The sequence below is a fragment of the Ictidomys tridecemlineatus genome, chromosome 14 (genome assembly GCF_052094955.1).
Source record: "Ictidomys tridecemlineatus isolate mIctTri1 chromosome 14, mIctTri1.hap1, whole genome shotgun sequence".
In the NCBI taxonomy this organism is placed as follows: Eukaryota; Metazoa; Chordata; class Mammalia; order Rodentia; family Sciuridae; genus Ictidomys; species Ictidomys tridecemlineatus.
This window is the reverse complement of record NC_135490.1, coordinates 35,295,441-35,314,780: the sequence shown is the minus strand read 5'-3', so window position 1 is coordinate 35,314,780 and position 19,340 is coordinate 35,295,441. Positions and strand designations below refer to the sequence as shown.

At 35.6% G+C, this 19,340-nt stretch overlaps 1 protein-coding gene across 3 annotated transcripts; it reads right to left on the bottom strand.

Moving 5' to 3' along the window:
- Positions 1-754: 754 nt before the first annotated feature.
- F11 (coagulation factor XI) lies at positions 755-17,831 on the bottom strand. 3 transcript variants are annotated; one of them, XM_013360280.4, is made up of 15 exons: positions 17,495-17,831; positions 16,312-16,367; positions 13,474-13,636; positions 11,987-12,093; positions 11,171-11,330; positions 10,403-10,512; positions 9,899-10,058; positions 7,507-7,616; positions 7,243-7,405; positions 7,048-7,154; positions 4,404-4,572; positions 3,115-3,290; positions 2,575-2,670; positions 1,687-1,826; positions 755-1,415 (listed from the first exon to the last, which is right to left on the bottom strand). In XM_013360280.4, exons 2-15 carry the CDS (start codon positions 16,364-16,366, stop codon positions 1,254-1,256), a joined length of 1,878 nt encoding a protein of 625 aa, XP_013215734.2. In that variant the 5' UTR covers position 16,367; positions 17,495-17,831; the 3' UTR covers positions 755-1,253. The 3 variants fall into 3 exon arrangements, with proteins under 3 accessions (XP_013215734.2, XP_077887194.1, XP_077887195.1); XM_078031068.1 differs by lacking the exon at positions 16,312-16,367 and having other exon boundaries at positions 17,495-17,830; XM_078031069.1 differs by lacking the exons at positions 9,899-10,058; positions 10,403-10,512 and having other exon boundaries at positions 17,495-17,830.
- Between the last annotated feature and the right edge of the window lie 1,509 nt (positions 17,832-19,340).

The following is a 19,340-nucleotide window of genomic DNA, read 5'->3' as shown; positions in this document are numbered from 1 at the left end:
GCTTTCCCCAAGTACCTGTCTTCCTGTCTCATCTCATAAAACCTGGTGAGTCCTCCTAATTTCAGTTTAGCATTATATATTGGGTGTAAGTTTTTTATTTTGTTCTTCATGCTAAGTAGACAGTAAACTTCATGAAACTAGGAACAAATCATTTACTCACCCTATATCCCCAAAGCTCAGGTTGATACTATCACGTAATTGTGTTCAATAAATATGTTTCATATTGGATGAATTGGTGAGCTATTAACACAGATCAAAGCAGTTCAAATTCTAGGTTATTGAACCATACCAGAATAGTAACCAGGTAAATATTTACAGGAAAGAGAAAACCCCAGTATTGAGAATACAGGGAACCGTATAGAGATGCTAAACTTGCTACTATCACCATCGATTTGCTCCCAATTGTCTTTCCCTGTAGTATGTATGCATTTTATATTAATTTCCACCCACTACTGCTTTGCCTTGGGGAAGGAGGTTGGCTGGCTTCCCTTCTCTCCATCAGTATCCTGCTCCCCGAATGCTGCAATGAAATGTACCATCTATCTACAAATGGTTTTCCAGGAAAGGACATCACTAACATTTGTCCACTAAGGTTTCTCTTCCAGGTAAATTGCTATTCCCAGCCTTCTCCTATAGAGAAATTCTGGAGTCTTTGTTCACATTCACGTTTAGTTTGTGCCTACCCAATCTGATTTGAAAAACTATATATGTATTAAACATTGGAAAGAAAAGAATTTCTGATCATTCTAAAATCTTGTCAGTGAATTCAATCTAATTCTTTATTGAAGAAACGTGTTGGTGTAGGCAGAGTATAGACAATTGCAAATTAATGGGGACAGTTCTTATTTCCATTTCTTCCAGTTACCACTTTCATTGAATGCATCTTTTTTTTTTCCTGTGGTGGTTTCTTTTAGCAGTTCTACCTGATTCCTTGGTGCCAGTACTTGATCCTTTTCTGCTAATATCTGCCATATTTTAATCTTCAAAAATTTCTTTGACTGAGTGAAAGTGTGATCAGAAAGCAAGAAGCTAGGTGCTGAAAACAATTGTGATTATCCAAGAATGGGAGTTTTGAAAATGACGGTGTGTTTTCCTCTGGGTATTTTCTTACGAATACCACACCCTTTGGGCTTGTGACTGTGGAGGAGACTTGGGATCATGGTCTCTTCTTCAGGGGTAACAACATCCTCTTCCCTCTTCCAGGGAGCAATCTGGCCTGCCGTTCAGGGGACAAAAGGCACCTGGAGACTCCTTCATGTGGCTTGAGTTTTCTCCAAAATCCAGTCTATGTACTTGGCCACGTTGGTGTAGATGCCTGGCCGTTCCCTCTGAGCACAGCCTTCCCCCCAGCTTGTGATGCCCACCAAATGCCAGACCTCATTGTGCTTGCAGGACAGGGGCCCCCCTGAGTCTCCCTATGGAAAGGGGAGAAAAACAAAAATGTCCTGGTCACTACCCATCTTAAATAAATTTTTGTTCAGAGGGATTTTGCTTAAAATTCTGTCCTGGCCCTTCATAAACTTCAAAAAAACCCCATTGCTCAATGCATCCCGTTTGTCTCATTTAGATTTCCGTGAAAGTAGCTCAAATCCAGCATCTCCTGCTCATTGGCTGAAGATTACTTTTTAGAAATGTGCCAGACATTCTGATTTGAAGACGTTCCGAGGGTGGAGAAGACCCTCTTACCTTGCAAGCATCCTTCCCTCCTTCTTTATAGCCTGCACAAATCATCTTATTGGTTATTTTATGCCCTCTGTATCTTGTCTGGCATTCTTCGTTGGACACCAAAGGGATCTTGGCTTTCTGAAGAGTGTTTTGTATTTTGTCTGAAAAAAATTGTTTTTATATTTTTAGTGGAATAAACATATATACTGTCTATATATACAGATATGTATATAACATATATATATACCATATATATGCATATATACTAATATATATACTAAATATACATATGTATGATATACACACACATATAATAAATACATATATACTACATATAACAAATATATCCATATGTACAATATGTAAGTGCAGTATGTATGTGTGTATATATATGTGTGTGTGTGTGTATATGTATATGTATATATACATACATGGATGTTAAAAATGAATATCTTTTGCGAAAATTCTTGAAAGAAAAAATTATTAGGTTTGCTTCATAGAAATTTTATAATTGCAGAGTACAAAGAAGACATTATTCCTATTATTGGGTGTATATTTTGTTAATTTAATTAAATTTAAAAATTAATTACGATTCTAAGTAGAATTACTTCCCAGAGAAAATAATTGGATAATAAGCTAGGACCTATTGAAAAGTGCTAAGTTTCCCACTAAACATCATTAAAAATAGTCTATAAAGAGGTTTAATCACACTTAAAGTTCCTAATCAAACAGACATGATATCATTGTTACTTGGGTATTTTTTCTTTCCAATTTTTTTAATATACTTTCTGTAATTGAATAGTTATTTGACTTGCATTTTAACTATGATGTGGTGGAGTAGAAAAGTTTGTGCTTAAACTATTGTTTTTATTTTTAGGATGCGGTATATCTTAGAACATCATTTTTTACCTCTCAGTTTTCTGTACCCCCATCCAGTCACCCAGCAGTCAGTGTATATTACATTTCTATCTCCTTTGGAAGGTAGGCATATGGGCCGTTGAGAGTCTAAATTTTAAAAATCATAGTTTTAGTTATCAGAAATAATATATATTTTGCTTCCCAGAAGAGACTCTCTTGTCTCACTTTGTATTGTATTCTTTATTTATTATTTATATTATTTTCTTTATTTATTATTAATGAGTGTTACATATTATAATCCTAAAAGGAAGACACTAGGCTAAATCATTCTTAATATTCCAATAGATTATAAAATTATGTTGTCCCATGCACTGAAATAAAGCTTGAAGAAGACTTACCTTTTCACCCAAATTCTCAAAATATGATTGCATAACCAGACAAGTGTGTCAGTCTTAACAGGGTGAAAGACTAGCTTTCTAGATCTTCTCCCTGGAGAGTCTCATTGGTAAGGTCAAGCCGTGGATCTTGTCAAGTTAAACATTTTATCTAGGTCACCTTGGTAGACAACTTCCCACTTAAAATGCTACATACCTGTGTAGTTTATGGTTGTTTCCAGTTTCAACAAAGCAATATCATATCCACTTTCTGCCATTTCATACTGATCATGAATTATTATTTCTCGAACCCCAAAGAAAGAACTACCCTCTTTTATTTCCGATTGATTTACAATGCCACTGTAGACACGCAGAATTTTAGGTGACTCTATACTGAGGAGAAAACAATAAAGGAAGAAAAATTTCCTTCACTAAATCATTTCCAAACATTCTGAGCTGCATATCTATTTTTTTTTAAATTTTTCTGTGGTGCTGGGGATTGAACCAAGGGCTTTGTGCATGCAAGACAAGCACTCTACTATCTGAGCTATATCCCCAGCCCTCTTGGCTGCTATTTAACTAGCTAGTATTACTAATATTTTCTGCCAAGAATATAGCTTTTTAAGTCAAAAGAAGAGATTTCATCCCCAAAATTTCAATCACATATTCCCCATACAAAGAAAGTACTGGACTAGCATTTAACTAAACACAAAATGAAGCCTCTTTCCAGTCTCCATCATGTACGTGCATACACAACCCATGAAGAGTCCTGGGTATTACTTTCATCCTGGCCATTGCCCAGCTATGACTCTGAGATATTCATGTGGACTGTCTGTACTCAGTTTCCCCATATGTAAAAAGTGAAGAGGAGGGGAGCTGGGGCTGTAGCTCAGTGGTAGTGCACTTGCCTGGCATGTGTGAGGCACTGGGTTCGATTCTCAGCACCGAGTGTAAATAAATAAAATAAAGGTCCATCAGCAACTAAAAAAATATTTTTTTAAAAAAGTGAAGAGGACTACTGACCTCTTGAGTTATGAGTATGCTACACACCGATAAGAAAACAATAACTAAAGCAAATCCATAAAACTGTCTGAAGACAACTCAGGGGATACTGAAGCAGCTAAGAGGAGGTTTGATAACTTAAATTCCCTGGGTTACATGCATTCATATAGTCCCCCAGATGCAGTTTTTATATCTGGCCAATGTTGAAAGTGACCCAGGGAATCCAATTTGAGAATGCATAATGAAGCCTTTCTGGACTGGAGGTGGGGTAGGGGGATGTGTTTGCATTTACATTGGAAATGAACCGTCATGTTTTGGCACCCATTCTAATGCTAGTAGACCATGAATGGTTCCTCCTTTTTGCTTTTTTTTTTTCCTACTAAAGTTTAAAAAGGGTAAAAAATTCATGTCACAAATAGGATAGGATAATTTACGTTTTAAGGTATTTGTTAATATGCTAGTGGCTTGAAGATAGCCAACTAATAAAAATAGCACTATACTGACCCATAAAAACAATGTGCAGCCGTTAATATCCACTGGTTTCCAATGATGGAGCCTCCACAGAGGTGTCTCTGGATAGGTGACATGACGTGTAGTGTTACCTGCCATGGCCACTCGCCTTGAACTGCCGCAGTTCCTCCAACAATTCTGGGTTTGATTTTGGTTGTGCACTCTACAACAGAAAGATTGTAGTAAAGAGTTTCTTGTGTCTGCATTTTCCACCAGTGGCTATGCTCCATGAGGAACAAAAGGAAGAAAAGTTTCCTTCAGTTCAAGAGTTTACCATGACCCTGAGCGGAATAGACTTCATCATTAAGTTGACAAAGCAAAACATGCACATGAAAGTGGAATGGCCAAGTCATCTTGTAATTACATGCTCCAAAAATTGCTGCTGCTCTCATCTGATACCACAAAGTAGTCTCACTGATGGTTCTTTTCATGCAGTATTGGCCAAGTGTGGTCTGCAGACCAATAGCATCACCTTGGAACTTGTTTAAAATGTTAATTCTTGAGCCTCACCTCACATCAGAAACTCTGAGAGTGAAGATGGTCTATTCGATAATTTTGTGGGTGTAAAGTTGCCTTTCTAGATTTTTTTTTTCTCTTATGGGAAAATGAGTGTAAGATTCTGGGGTAAATGTCAAACTGAAGGAAGGAATAAGAGAAGAAACTTTGTGGACAGCAGCCAACAGCAAGCTAAGATGAGAATGAGCATGATGGGGTTTTGTATGTCTGAAAAGACACTTTCATTTAAGAGTGGATAGGGTGGAAATTAGTTTCGGGGGACCATTTTGAAGATTTTAACTATATCCTGGAATTTTTTGGAAGCCTTTATAATTTCCAAGCTGGAAAGTGGCATAAATGCAAAGTTTAGGAAAATTAATAGATAAGTGATAACTAAGATATGTGATAAATAACTCAATCAAAGGCTTATCAGGTATAGGACATAGATCTTGATTTTCATTCTATTTTATTTCTCAGTTTAAAGAAAATTCTAAAAATTTGATTTTCACCATTATACTTGGTATTAAGAAGTGCTTCCGTTAGGCATTGTTAGGTATCTTCCAATAACAAACTATATTAAGGATCAATGACAGGACATGATAAAAAGCTCAGATTTTCTCTTTTATATTAGGGTGTTATTTCACCTAATACAGTGCAATAAAAACTAGTTACTAAATTCAGAAGGTGCTGCACTAAAAATGTGTAAGATTTTGTTTGTCTTATTTTCTCCTGAGCTATCAACCTATACCTGATATAGTCTATAACTTCCACTGGTCAGGGTCTATAAATTCAACAGAGAAGAAAGTGAAATAGGAGGGGTAGGAATAGAATCTGCAAGTAAAGTAAATGGCTATCGAAGTAAATGTTGGGTTCAATTTTTAAACTATAGCAGCATCACTTAACGAAGTTTGCTATGTGCCGCTTCCAATGATAGGAAGTTAAATTAAGAAAAAACAGAATTATTTTGAGTGATCCTTTTAAGGTAAGTTTATTGTGAGGAAAATAGAGAAAATATGAGATAACAGTTTAATTGACTTGCTTTCTAAAGAGTCATAGGCCACCCAAAGATTCTCCTCTGAGCCTCTCTGAACTATATATAGTAAGGTATAGTTTGCTAGTTTGGATATTGATATTGGATACATCATAACATTTGTATATGCTACAGAACAAGTTCTCAAGAGTTAAGTATTGAGTCACTTTCTCAGTATAGTGCATAATCTGACACAAAAGATTTTTATACTTCTAAACTATTACAAGATGTGAATATCATTTCCATTTTACTTAATAATCTCAGTTTCATCTTATAGTTCATTAAAATTTGAGACACTAAACAAAACAAATAGTCTAACAGGATGTTATGATAATATAGGGAGAAGTATTTGTGGGACCTTCTTTCCAATGGGATTCTGTCCCTTAGAACAATTCTATTTGCCAACAAACCATCTCTTGCTATTGTCCTCAGAAATTAGCTGCTAGGATTGAAACAGTACTGAGCTGATTTTTATTATTATTTATGTAATTATAAGCTTTGTATAAACTGGATGATCTTTTTACTTCCAACCAACCACACTCATTATTATAAATTAAAAAGATTTTATATATGTTTGCCAGTATTCTTAAGTCTGCAGAACTTTGCAGGGAAATCTGAAAGAATGATTAGTCTCTGAAAAACAAGTTACTTCAGTATTTCTTGAATAAATGCATAATTTTTAAGACATGCTGGTTACTTATGCTTCAGTGAAGATCTTTAGTGAGAGGAAAGTGAATAATTTGATTTACCAAGGTATGATTGATATTTCAATCATCAAGAATAAGAAGAAAGATCCTTGGCCCTGAGAACAAGAGTCAGTTATACAAATGTTGCCTGAGTCTGTATCTCATCATAAAGTGCTGGTCATATAAATGCTCTGAATTTAAACACATGTTCAATTCGTACTAGGCAATGTCAAATTTAGTCAAATCATTTTATACCGTTAAAACATGGTTAGCTTATGTAAAAGAAAACAAATGACAAAAAATTGCTAGATTTGTTATTTTACCCCATTTCTTCTCTCTGTGGCTATTATTGACTACCTTAGTCATGCCACATTCAGTGTAGAACAACTCCTTCTGATATATTTTTTTCAAGTGATGTTAGACTCACCATTATCCATTTTACATAACCTTAGTGTATATCCAGAGATGCCTCCTCTCCCGTGAAGTATTTTAGTCGGAGAGCCATTGGAAGAAAGTTTTAAGTAACATTTGCCCCTATAATTGGAAACAAAATAGTATAAACATAATGCCCTTCACAAAGAGGTGGGATGGGTGTATCTATGGACTTGACCCTTTGTCTTACTTCTTTTCATGGCATGATTCTTGAGGTGGGGAGTAGGTGAAAAACTGGCAGCGGATGACATCAGTACACATTTTCTGGCAGGCTTCACGACCTTTCACATCAACAATGTCCAGTTCTTCTCCCAAGAAGTCAGTGTCATGGTAAAATGAGGAATGACAGAAGACTAGATAACAAATCACATATCGGATATGAGACACAGAACCACACATCCATCTCCTCGAGAATGGTTGATCTCAACAGGAAGAAAGTATGCTCATGGTTCACCTGGGATGCTATGCCTGCAGGTTTGTAGACTGAAACCAGAAAGAGCTTTGTTCTTCTTGATGCGTGTACTTGGTAATCCACTTTCGGATGTTTTAAGGAGACAGAGATTTCTGATATGAAAAAGGGAGATATCAATATATCACATAACACACATCAGAGGAAAATAACTTTTTTACAGCATATCTTGAAAGTAAGGACAGTTCACATTGGCGTGAAAATGTTCCTATTTCCTATTTTGAAAGTCTCTTTCATGGATTGTGAGTCACAGTCCATGACTCGGGTGTTATAGACAAAAATCTCAAAACTAAGCCATTGGGAGTTCTAAAAACTTTCGGATCTTGCTCTACTGTCGGTATTCCTAGTATACTCCTTCTTTATTTCCTTCCTTTCAACACTCCTAGTCTATCTCAAAGTATCAAGAATTTTCATGCTACCTAGAAGTCTCCTGTCCAGGGTTGGTCCAGCTTAAAAGTGGATGAGTGACATACTTTGTTGACTCTGCACTCTGGCAGCATCTTCCTTGAAGGGAGTGCCTTTTCCTAGGCAGCACAAAATCCCTCTTCAGCAGAGTTGTCCAACAGAACCTTCTTGAATTCTCTATGCCATGCAATGCAGAAGCCACAAGCTACGTGTGGCTTTCCACCATTTGAAATGTGACTAGTACAGTTGAGGGATTAAATTTTTAACTTTATTTAAATTAATTGATTAAGTTAATTCATTAAAATTTAAATAGTCAAATCTTGCCTTGTGGTCACCAGGTGCCTATCAACCCTCTATTAAGAATTAAATGTGTAGGGCTGGGGATGTGGCTCAAGCGGTAGCGTGCTCGCCTGGCATGCATGCGGCCCAGGTTCGATCCTCAGCACCACATACAAAGATGGTGTATCCGCCGAGAACTAAAAAATAAATATTAAAAATTCTCTCTTTCTCTCTCTCTAAAAAAAAGAATTAAATGTATTGCTCCTTTCATAGATATTTATTGGTAACTTTATAAAAAGAAACAAATAGGACAAAGGAAAAGAGAAGCAATTATCATAAAATGACAGTCATCTTCCTATTTCTGAATTTTCTGAGGCTCTAAGTCTCTATCTTTGGACATCCTTTCTTCTCTGTCTGCATTCAATCATTTGATGTTCTCACCTATGAGATGGTCTGCATTATCATCTATATTCTGGGAATTCCCTAACAGGGATCTGGAGCATAAACCTCCCTTCTGAATCTGATTTCTATTTCCAATTGCCTATCCAATATTTTTCCCTAGATGTCTAATAGGTGTCTCTTCCCCCGACCTCTGCCTTTCATGAAATCTTCTACAACTCAGCTATTAGTATTTCCATCCTTCTGAATCTTTGGGCCCCAAATATTGGACTTTTTCTTTCCTTCACAGACTACATCCAATCCATCAGCAACCCTTATTGGCTCTAGATGAAAGTATGTCCCAATCTGAACACTACTCTATCATCTCCATCCTGGTCCAAGAAGTTAAGGTTTGTGTTCATTAGGCGGTATACCTAGAAAAATGTCTGATATATAATAGGCACCAAATAAATTGTGTTAAATTTGTTTAGCAAATGAAATTAACAGATACATGTTTCTGTGATAGATCCTGAAATTGCAATCTCACCCAACAGGAAACGAGGCTTACCGAATGAGCAAAGGACTCCAGAGCTTGCCTGGCTGGAATGCTCTGGGGGTAATGCTCTCCTCAACAGTGGGCAACCAGGTCAAGCAAATGCCAAAGGCTCTGAGCGTTCTAGTTCAGCTATATAGCATCTAGGTTTGATGCTGACTAAAATATTGTTTTTAAAATTAAATTACTTCTTTTTAAAAGTGAATCTTGTTAGTGAAGAGTAACAGCCCCAGCAAGTATTCCTTTGAAGTTGGAAGAAATTTCCTCTGCTTTTTATGTGGTTCCCTTGTTAACTTTCATCAGTAGAGAAACAGGGTTTCCATGCTTGAATCTTTCTCTGCCACCACCCCAATACTCTTTTATTTTTTCCAGTACTCTTGATGTAGGCTTATATCCCTTCCCTACATTGATCCCATCTTTCACTGACATTTCTGCTCCTGGTTCAGTTATTTCAAATGATGTTAGACTCAATTGCCTCTTAACAGTCATGATTATTATCTTCATTCTGTGGACAATTATACAACCCTCCCTCTGCTACAAGTAGAGACCTCCCAAACTGAAGATTAAGAAAAGTCCTTGGCAACATTGGATCTGCAGTCAGTAGGTGCAGAATAAGAAGGGAGAGGAGCTAGGGATTTTTTTGCAATTTTAATCCAATATAGACATTTACATTAATTTTTTTTTAGTTACTCAGAATGTTTCATGACAGATTTTGATCCACTGTTTTAAAAAGAAAAATGACCCTTAATTGTAACTCCTTACCTTTGAGATTCTTTTGGCCATTCTTGGGAAAAGAAGGTAAAAAACAGACAACTGGGATGATGAGTACAAATGCGTTGGCAGACAAAAGCATCTGGAGCCAAAACACTGTCGATGTTGTTGTCTGCAAACACCGTACTAGGGAAGATGTCCCTAATACAAGCTAGATGACAGGAGAATCCGTGTTAGGAAATCAATATGCCAGCGGAATAGTGAAGATTCCAGTCACGGTATTTGTAAATTCCACATTCAAATATTTAAATTTACCCCAAGATTTTTTTTGAATTTAGAAAAAATATGAAGTGACTACTTTAAACTTGAAGTTTAAACATAAACTCTATATAGGATGTAACAAATTTTTTTTTTCCACACAAAAATGGCAAAAGATCACTGATCCATTTCATCAATGAGTGTAGAGAGGTATCTAAAGTTAGCCTCATTGCCCATATCATCAGCTTTGTTCCAACCAATGGTTTTCAACCACCTCATTAAGAAAACAGTAGTTACCCAGGTTAGAAAGCGCACAGGATTTCAGTGAAAATCCAGATGCCACATAGCGGAGCTTCGTTATTTTGGTTGGTGTCCCTGTTTGGGTGTACTTCAGCAAACAAATATTACTGAATAAAGATAAAAATGGAAAAATATTTTATTCTTCCAAATGCAAGTGGGAAAAAGCATGAGATGATAGAAAGGAAACAACCATTTGGAGAGAGGACTTAAGCATGAAGTTAAGGAATTAACCCCAAAGAACATCCTCTGAGAAGTGACTGGCAGCTGACTTGAGTCTTAGCACCACCATGAAGCCCTCAGGGATGCTGTGAATTTTGCAAACTTTTATTTCCTCATCCGTAAAATGACAGCTTGAGAGAAGTGATGAATAGATGAGTAGATTTTTTTTTATTTACTTATTTTTCTCTATAGGGTTAAACTATACCATCTTTTTGGCTGGGAAGAGAATTAGCAATCAGATCAATTGTAACTGTTTCAGAATTGCCAATTTAAATATGGAGCACTTTTGAAATTATCGAGGATATGGGTATACACACATGTTTTATAAAAATGTCATTAAAAGACAGAATATCATAAATTAAACTCATGCAAATTGGGCTTTAACTGAACTTTCATGACAAAAGCAGTTAATGCTATTCTGTGAATGTCTTTTAGGAGTTAATAAATTTTAGCCTCAGATTGATGAAAGTTTTTTTTTTGACGAGTCAGCAGTTTGTTTTTCTCTGGGTGTCTTCATTCCCTCAGGTCAGCTTTTAGCTTACTCACCGATGCTCTGTGCTGGGAAAATCCTTTCCTGCGTATGTGAAAAAGTGACAGTGGATGTCATTTGTGCATCTCTCTTGGCATTCTCGAACATTCTTGGCAATAGAGCCATTATAGTTCATTCCTTTCATGTCCAGGTCCATGTAAACATCTCTGTGGCAAGCTGGAAATCACAAGTGGGAAATATGGGAAGCCTCCATCCAGATCCCAGGGACAATGGTAAAATTTCTAACTTTTCAACAGTCCCTTCTGACTTGAACTTTTAATCTCTTCACCCAGTTTTCCTCAGAAGTCCTTTGTTTTTATTTTAATGTGCTTAATCCCTACTTTACATGAAAATATCTAGGACTACTAAAGTTCTTTTCATAGTGCAGCAATTTTAGACTTGTTAATTTGCATTTTGATTTTCTGACCTAGGCTCTCCTAAACTCCATTGACTCTGTTTCAATAATCAACCTATTCAAGTATCTGGGAATTTTTTTATTATCATTATTAAGACAAGTGTCAATTCAGTCTTCGTATTTGAATTAGCATGTATAATAAAGACTTTCCATGAAGCTTTTAGGCTGGAAAGGTGAAAGAACATAAGTGAATGAAGAAAACTGAGTCCTTTTATGGGGAAAAAGAAATTCTAATAAACTGCAGTGTTGCTTTGGGGTGGGGAGGCATATATGTGTGTTTTTACACTGAAAGAACTTCAATAGAAGAATTTATTCCCACATAGCAGATTTCTTTTGTTTTATAGCCATAAAACCATATCTGATATAATTATATGCATTGTCATAATAGCCAGTGTTGATCAGTTCCAACAAGACTTACCACTTAATTGGTGTGGGCATTGTTTGAAAGAATATCCAGAAATCGCTCCTGTCATGTTCACCCTTGGCAGTATTTCTGTGACACTGTCTTTTAGGACACAGGTAAACCTGTTTTTTTAGAAATAGCATTAGCAGGTGGAAATATGTTTTTTAAAATAACAGGTCTTAAAATCACACCGAAAGCCAAAGAGGAGGAAACCAACATCTCTTGCCAAAACAAATATTTAGTCCAAACAAATATTTTCTGAGCAAGACTGTGACTCTGTTTTTCATTTCAACATTGCTACATTTAAAAGACCACATATGATATTCCTTAACAAGCAACAAACAGGAGTGGGTGAACTATGGCCTGTTGCTAAAATACTGCCGAAAATCTGCCTGTTTTTGTAATACCCAAGAGCTAAGAACGGTTTTCATCTTTATAAATGATTACATGATGTACTTACATGATGTCCCTGATTTTGCCTTTGGACATGGAAAGACTAAGCATTTACTCTCTGCCTTTTTAATAAAATGCTTGCTGATCTCTGTTCTAGATTTCTGTAAGCTTTGTAAGTTCAGGATACTATATAAATATCTGTGGATGTAGCATTATACACAAAGATGTTGGAAACTTAAATTTGCAGAAAGCCTTAATTACTGAATTTTTGAGTTTACCTTGTTAACAAAAGTGCTGGGTGAAATGTTAGAAGATTTAAAAATTCAGCCAGAGTGTTTTATAAAACAACCAACTGCAATTTGTAATTTTGATGAGATTCTAGTTAATTGCTGTAAATTACATTTGGTGGACGAGTGAGATGATATAAAATTATTCTTGTTAAGTTTTTTTTCTTTTGGGTAGGATAATGTATTTTTAAAAAATTTTTTAAACATTTTTTTTAGAAGTTTTTGGACATAATACCTTTATTGTCTTTATTTTTATGTGGTACTGAGGATTGAACCCAGGGCCTCGCACATGCTAGCCAAGCGCTCTACTGCTGAGCCACAATCCCAGCCCCAAATAATGTGCATTAAAGTGCTTAGAGATGAAATGTCATGATGTCTTAAAATTACTTGAAATGTTCAGACATATGTACATATATAGGTGGGTAAAGGAAGTCTTGGTGGCTTCCTTTATTATTGCATTATTTAAAAAAATCATCTTTATCAATGTTTAATTTTTCTAATAGTTGGAAGAAACTTCTCACTTAAATAGTATCAATTAATAGAAAAGCAGAAAGATGAAGATGGATAAAAGTCAAGCAAAAGGGAAAAAAATGCACCCTTACTATTGACACCCTAAGAGACTGGAAAAGCCACACAAAAGCATTAATATTCCCCCCCTAATCTGCCTAAATAGCATTTTTCTGTCATATTTAATATTTCAACTGAAGGTCAATTGATTTTCAGGTTGTTAACTGTACATTATATGAAATGATAGATGGAAACTTATTAGTAGGTAACTGGCCTGTGAATCTAGTTCCTCTGTGTGAAAACATCAGTGTTTACCATTGGGTAGGATCTTCAGCTGACGATTCAGCCATAAACGTGAAGAGCAAACATCTTGGGTGGTGGGTGCAGACCACTTGGCAGTACTTGGCACTCGGTGTAAACACAGTAGCAATGTCCCCTCCTTGAAAGTAGGAGTCTTTGAACAGCCTTGTCACACATCCTGAGAGGCAACACATGGCACAAGTTACCATGGATTTTCCTGGGCATGTGTCTAGTTAGATAATAATCTGACAGAGGCAAGGCAAACAGGTCTACTTAACAGAAGGTGGGCCTGAACTTGGATATCAAAGCAAACAACATTTTCATGTCAGTTTCTTGAATGAGTGGCCTTAGATGGGGGAAAATAAATCACAAAATGGTACCTTTGCCTGAATGACATCTCACTATTGAAAAGCTACATTGTGTAAAATTTAAATTCTTTTTCCTGTTATAAGAGATCTAACATCCCACATGGTATGTAACATTTTTAGGTCATTTGATTCTTAGTCATTGAGGTTGTAGTTTTTAATCTTGCCATATTCCTAGTGAGAGGTACTGCTGTGCACCCTTTTTTCCCTAATGTTAAAAAATCACACGCAGGGGCTGGGGATGTGGCTCAAGCAGTAACGCGCTCACTTGGCATGCGCGGGGCGCTGGGTTCAATCCTTAGCACCACATAAAAATAAAATAAAGATGTTGTGCCCACCAAAAAACTAAAAAATAAATATTAAAAAATTCTCTCTCTCTAAAAAAAAAAGACTTAAAAAAAACTAAAAAAACAAACAAAAAAATCTTAAAAAAAAATCACAACCCAAATGGAAATATTCACGCAGAATAAAATATAACAACCATTATGATGTAAATATCTAGGGAAAAAAAAGTTGAGTATAAAGCAGTTAAAACTATTACAAGAGGCTTATAGGAATCAGTCTATGAACTTGGTGAGGGAAAATTTTATCTTTGTTTTTACTAACATCTAATTGGAATGTTGCCTTCGATTATAAACATAAGCAACAGACTACATTAGTATTCATGGTATCGGTGACTTTTTCATAATAACAATCAGATTTTTTAAAAGTACTGAAGTTGCAGACATTTCAGATCTTCCTTATCTGTCTCACTACTTTTAAGCCCACCATTGCATCTTGTTACATAAAACAGTGATTAAGAACTGCATCCATTTCTCATATCACATTTTTTTACAATTAAAATAATTATATTTCCATGTAATTGATTTTCTCAATAATCCTACCCATTTTTAGTTTATGTGTTTGGAAATATTTACTCCAAGAATGGAATCTACAGTGTTCACTGAACCATCATAGAGATCTGTGGGAGTGAAGGAGATCAAGGTCCCTGTCACAGACCTAGCATACACATAACCTCCAAATATAGCATGATCCCCCACCAAATGGCAAGTATTTCAAGAATGACTTGGAAATTTATTGCCTTTCCCCAAGTTCTTTGTTCATTCCAACCCATCTGTATGGTAGCCTCCCAAGAACTGAGGATGTGTTCTCACCTCAAAGTATTTCTATTGACCATGTGTTATGCTTCTGATACAAAGCAATTGTTCTACATTAAAATATTACTTGAATAAGAATATTAATTACTTAGTAAATTTAGTAGGCTTTAAAACAATAAATGTGGTCATTTTCTTAGGCTATATCTCCTACTAATTGGATCATTTAACTTCAAAGGCAGACTGATTTTTAAAATCCAAACATGATGTTTAGTTCCACTAAAAATCAATGAGTTTTTGTTTGTTGGTTTGAGTATTGAATTTGCATTCAGATTTCTTTTTAAATTTAACTATAATCATTTATGTGGTATTGTTTTGGAGTTTTCTAGGTACACAATCAAATTATCTCTGAACAGAGTTAATTTTCTTCTGATCTTTTACTTTTTATTTCTTCTTCTTTCCTTACTTTGCTGACTGGGTTCTCCAGAACAATATTTAAGGTAAGTGACAACAGGTAATCTTGTCTTATCCCAAGTCCTTTAGGAAAGTTTTCAGTATTTCAACATTAACTTTTTTAAACATTTAGGATTTTTTCCAGCTACATTTTTGTTACCTTTTTAGTTGTTAACTCAGTTCCTCTGTAACTGAATAACATGCTCTGCACAATGTGCATGCTCTGTATAATGTTCACACTTTGAAATTTGTTGAGACTTATTTTAAGGTCTTTAAGTTGGCAAAAGTTTAACAATAGTTAGAAATTAAATGCAATATGCCTAAGTAATTTTTTAAAGGAATGCTTATGTTTTCATAAGAATAAAGAATAAACATGGGGTCTAAAAGTACTTATGTTAATATGTTCTACTGAATATTGGTTAAGTAATTTATAAACAAATTTAGTGGATGAAACATAGGGTGGAGAATTAACATCAATATATTATTGAAATGCATAAATTATGTATGCATATTTGTATGACATTTTTCAGGCCAAAGTCACTGTTCAGTGTTTGTATTATTGAACTGACTGACTGCTTATGGAAAACTGAAATATCAATGAGGCAAATCAAGACTTCTGCTTTTTTAATGCTATTATTCATTATCATTTATATGTGTTAAGTAGGTAGATGGAGATGTATGAAGATAAAAATATAATATAGATACAGCTATAGATATAGATTTCTACTGTTATTCTTCACCTGCTTTGAAAACTCCTGGAGGTTTAAGTGAAGGATAAATAAAACAATTTATTTTGTTTTCTGGAGTAAATAGCATGGGATTTATTTACATGTTTGCAGCTCATATTGCAATTTTCTCTCTTAGACCTAAGTTTTCTTGTTTCCCACTCTACAGACCAATAAATTAAGCTATTTCCAGTCCATTCTTAAAGATTTACTTACCACCAGAAACAGAGGCAAATAAAATGAAATGTACCATTTGGCATAATAAGATCATCCTACAAAGAGAAAAATGTGCACGTTTTTAGAACATGAAAAGTATATTTATGCCATTTATGTCTTGGCACATGCTTATGATCCCAGCAACTCAAGAGGCTGAGGTAGAAGAATTGCAAGTTCAAGGTCCTAAGCAACTGATGAGACCCTGTCTCAATATGAAAAAAATTAAAAGGGCTGGGGATATAACTCAGATGGTAAAAAAAACCTCTATTTTCAATTCCCAATACCAATAAATAAATAAATGAATAAATAATAAGATCTCTCTTTTATATATATATGTATGCATACATATAATTATATACATGTTATATTACATATGTATATATATTTATATAATTATTTTACTGACATCAGAATTTATAAGAAACAGGAAGTGAAGGGAGTAGTAAATTAAATAGAGTTCACAGGGATCCTATCATGATTCTGAATTTTATCTTTTCAAAATTTCCGAAAGTCCTCATCAGGGTGGGTGTGTAGCATTCCACACCTTGTCACAGCCCTGTAGAAGCCCAAACTAACAGGGCAGGTTCTCTCCCTTGCCTTTCTTCTGGCCCTCTCTCCGCCTCCAGCTCACTATTAATCAGATGCTCTGACCATCTGCTCTCCTCACCCCGAATTTTCAATTTTACTTTCTCTTCCAGTTCATGTCCTTTCTTTCCATATTTGAGGTCTCTTTCTATATCTCTTAAAGGTCTCTGAGCAATTTCTTACTTATAACATTTTCTATTTTCTATTTAAAAAAATTCAGGGCAAATGAAGACATTAGCAGATTGACTTAGTTATCTACAGATGCACTTACCCCAACTAAGCACTGATAGCGTTGTTCTGTGAAAAATGAACTGGCCTAAGAGATAAGTCAATCCTTCTGATCCTTCAAGGTTGCTCTAGAATGTCTTTTTAATTTGCAAAATACTTTATTTTTGAGTATAAACTCTCACTCTTCTTTCATTATGCTTCCCTCAAATTTATTATACATATATTAAGTAAAAATGCGAAAACAAACACATATTAAAAATCTATCATTCTCTATTGCAAATATTTTAAAACCCCCATTGCAGGAAAAATAAAACATTTCAAGGCATAATTGCTTAAGAGAAATGTTAAGTAATAATTTTTGAAATCATACCTGAAAATACCTTGTTTGCTTATTTGCTGCAATTCTCAATAAGGGTGTTTTTCTTCTTCCAAAGGGGTCTTTATTCTTTCCTAAATAAGCATGTGTAGGTATGCTCACTCAAATATTTATTTTTCCTGGTTTTTAACGTTAAGTAACCTTTCATACAGCATATCCAGGAAAGTCTTTAAAAACTCTGTGTATCAGAAATGTACCTTAAGAGAGTAACTAGCTTTTTCAATACACTAAACTTATTTAGGATCTTTTTATTGTATACTCGACAAGTGACACACACAGAGACAGCTAGAGAACTTGAATTTGCTTTAGCAGCTGAGCAAACTCACATCTAGAATGCCTGCTAGCCGAAGCTGCACTTAGCCACACTGGTCATTATTAACTGTTAACCATTAATTCCAGCCAAAGTTCAATCCCAGAATCTACTAAGAAAACACAGAAAGTCTGATGGACTGATAGATTTGCAGTGTATGAAGAACGGAGACCAGCTATTGTGGGGCTAGGTCTAGGTAGAAAGTAAAGTCCTGATCTAAAGATTTAGTTTTCCTTTAGGATAACATCACTTTTCGGAAGCCTATACAGATATGATTAGTTCTAAGAATTCAAATTCTTTATTATCTCATTTATGAACACTGTCTAAAAATGTTTTTAAGAAGAAAATATAAAAGTCTCATAGTTTGTTTTTATTTGGGGGGGAGGTATATTGATATTGAGACACAAATGGAGAACTAGGAATGATGTGACAAGCAATAATAAAACAATACCTCAATTCCTTGAAGGACAAGGAGCCTGTTACAGCAGGGGTGGGGTGGGTAGTGGTGGCTTGCTGCCACCTATGGAAAAGAAAGCTGACAAGTATTTTTTTGAGCTTCCCACCCTGTGTTTCAGTTATGACCCTTCTTATGGAGCTTGAAGAAGGGCTGAGAGCTCTGTGGACATGGTGATAATCCAGTCCTCTATTACCCAGACCTATTTGTTAGTTTACTGGTCATGTCACTTGAGCAAACACCAGGTAGCTACACTATAAACCAGCTACCTGTGGGTCCTGGGCCATGCTGCTTTATTTCTCTGGGACTCAGTCCCCATTAGACACTCACTAGCCCTTCTGTTGTGATGATCCAACAAAAAAAGGTGGGGAGGGGCAATATGTCCCATTTCAATGCATTTTAGAGAAAGCTAAATTTTATGGTTCAGAGAAAGTTCCCAATTTTCCATAGGAAAGCTAAAAAAGATCTTGAGATTTTACAAATGGAATCATAATTTTCAAAAATGTTCTGAAGACCAGGACAGAAATGAATATATGAGTTTGTCCCCATTAGAGATCATGCCGAAGTGATGTGTACCAAAGGGAACACTGGACTTTGTTCAGGGACTGTGAGTGTGATCTGGTGAACCTAGACAATGTCACCAGTTGACTCTAAGCATTTCAATATTTGAGGACACAGAGAGGCAATCTCATTTCCCGTATATCATAGCAATGCTGCCCTGGACTTTCTGAATAGTTTCTGCAGGTTGACAGTTGACAATGTCACCAGTTGACTCTAAGCATTTCAGTATTTGAGGGCATAGAGAGGCAATCTCATTTCCCGAATATCATAGCAATGCTGCCCTGGACTTTCTGAATAGTTTCTGCAGGTCAGGCTACCCAAGCCCTCGAGGCCAAAGACTAAGTGGAAAGATGGTCCAAGATGGGGAAATACTGCCTGACCCTTTCGCAAAGTCCTACAGAATGGGAAATATAGGGGCAAAAAAGAACTTACTAGAAGACAATGAGAAAATAGGCAGCAAAGTAAAGGTATGTTTGAAACTTAGCTATAAATTGATGGGAGCATTTTTGAAAGGA

What these genes read in the sequence shown, in the direction of transcription:
- F11 (XM_013360280.4), bottom strand. Translation starts at nt 16,366, where the DNA reads ATGATCTTATTATGCCAAATGGTACATTTCATTTTATTTGCCTCTGTT. An exon ending in ATGCCCACACCAATTAAGTG is followed by an intron (nt 11,331 to 11,986) that starts GTAAGTCTTGTT and finishes TGTGATTTCCAG; the next exon opens with CTTGCCACAGAGATGTTTAC. An exon ending in GCTGCACATTGTTTTTATGG is followed by an intron (nt 3,291 to 4,403) that starts GTCAGTATAGTG and finishes TTTTCTCCTCAG; the next exon opens with TATAGAGTCACCTAAAATTC.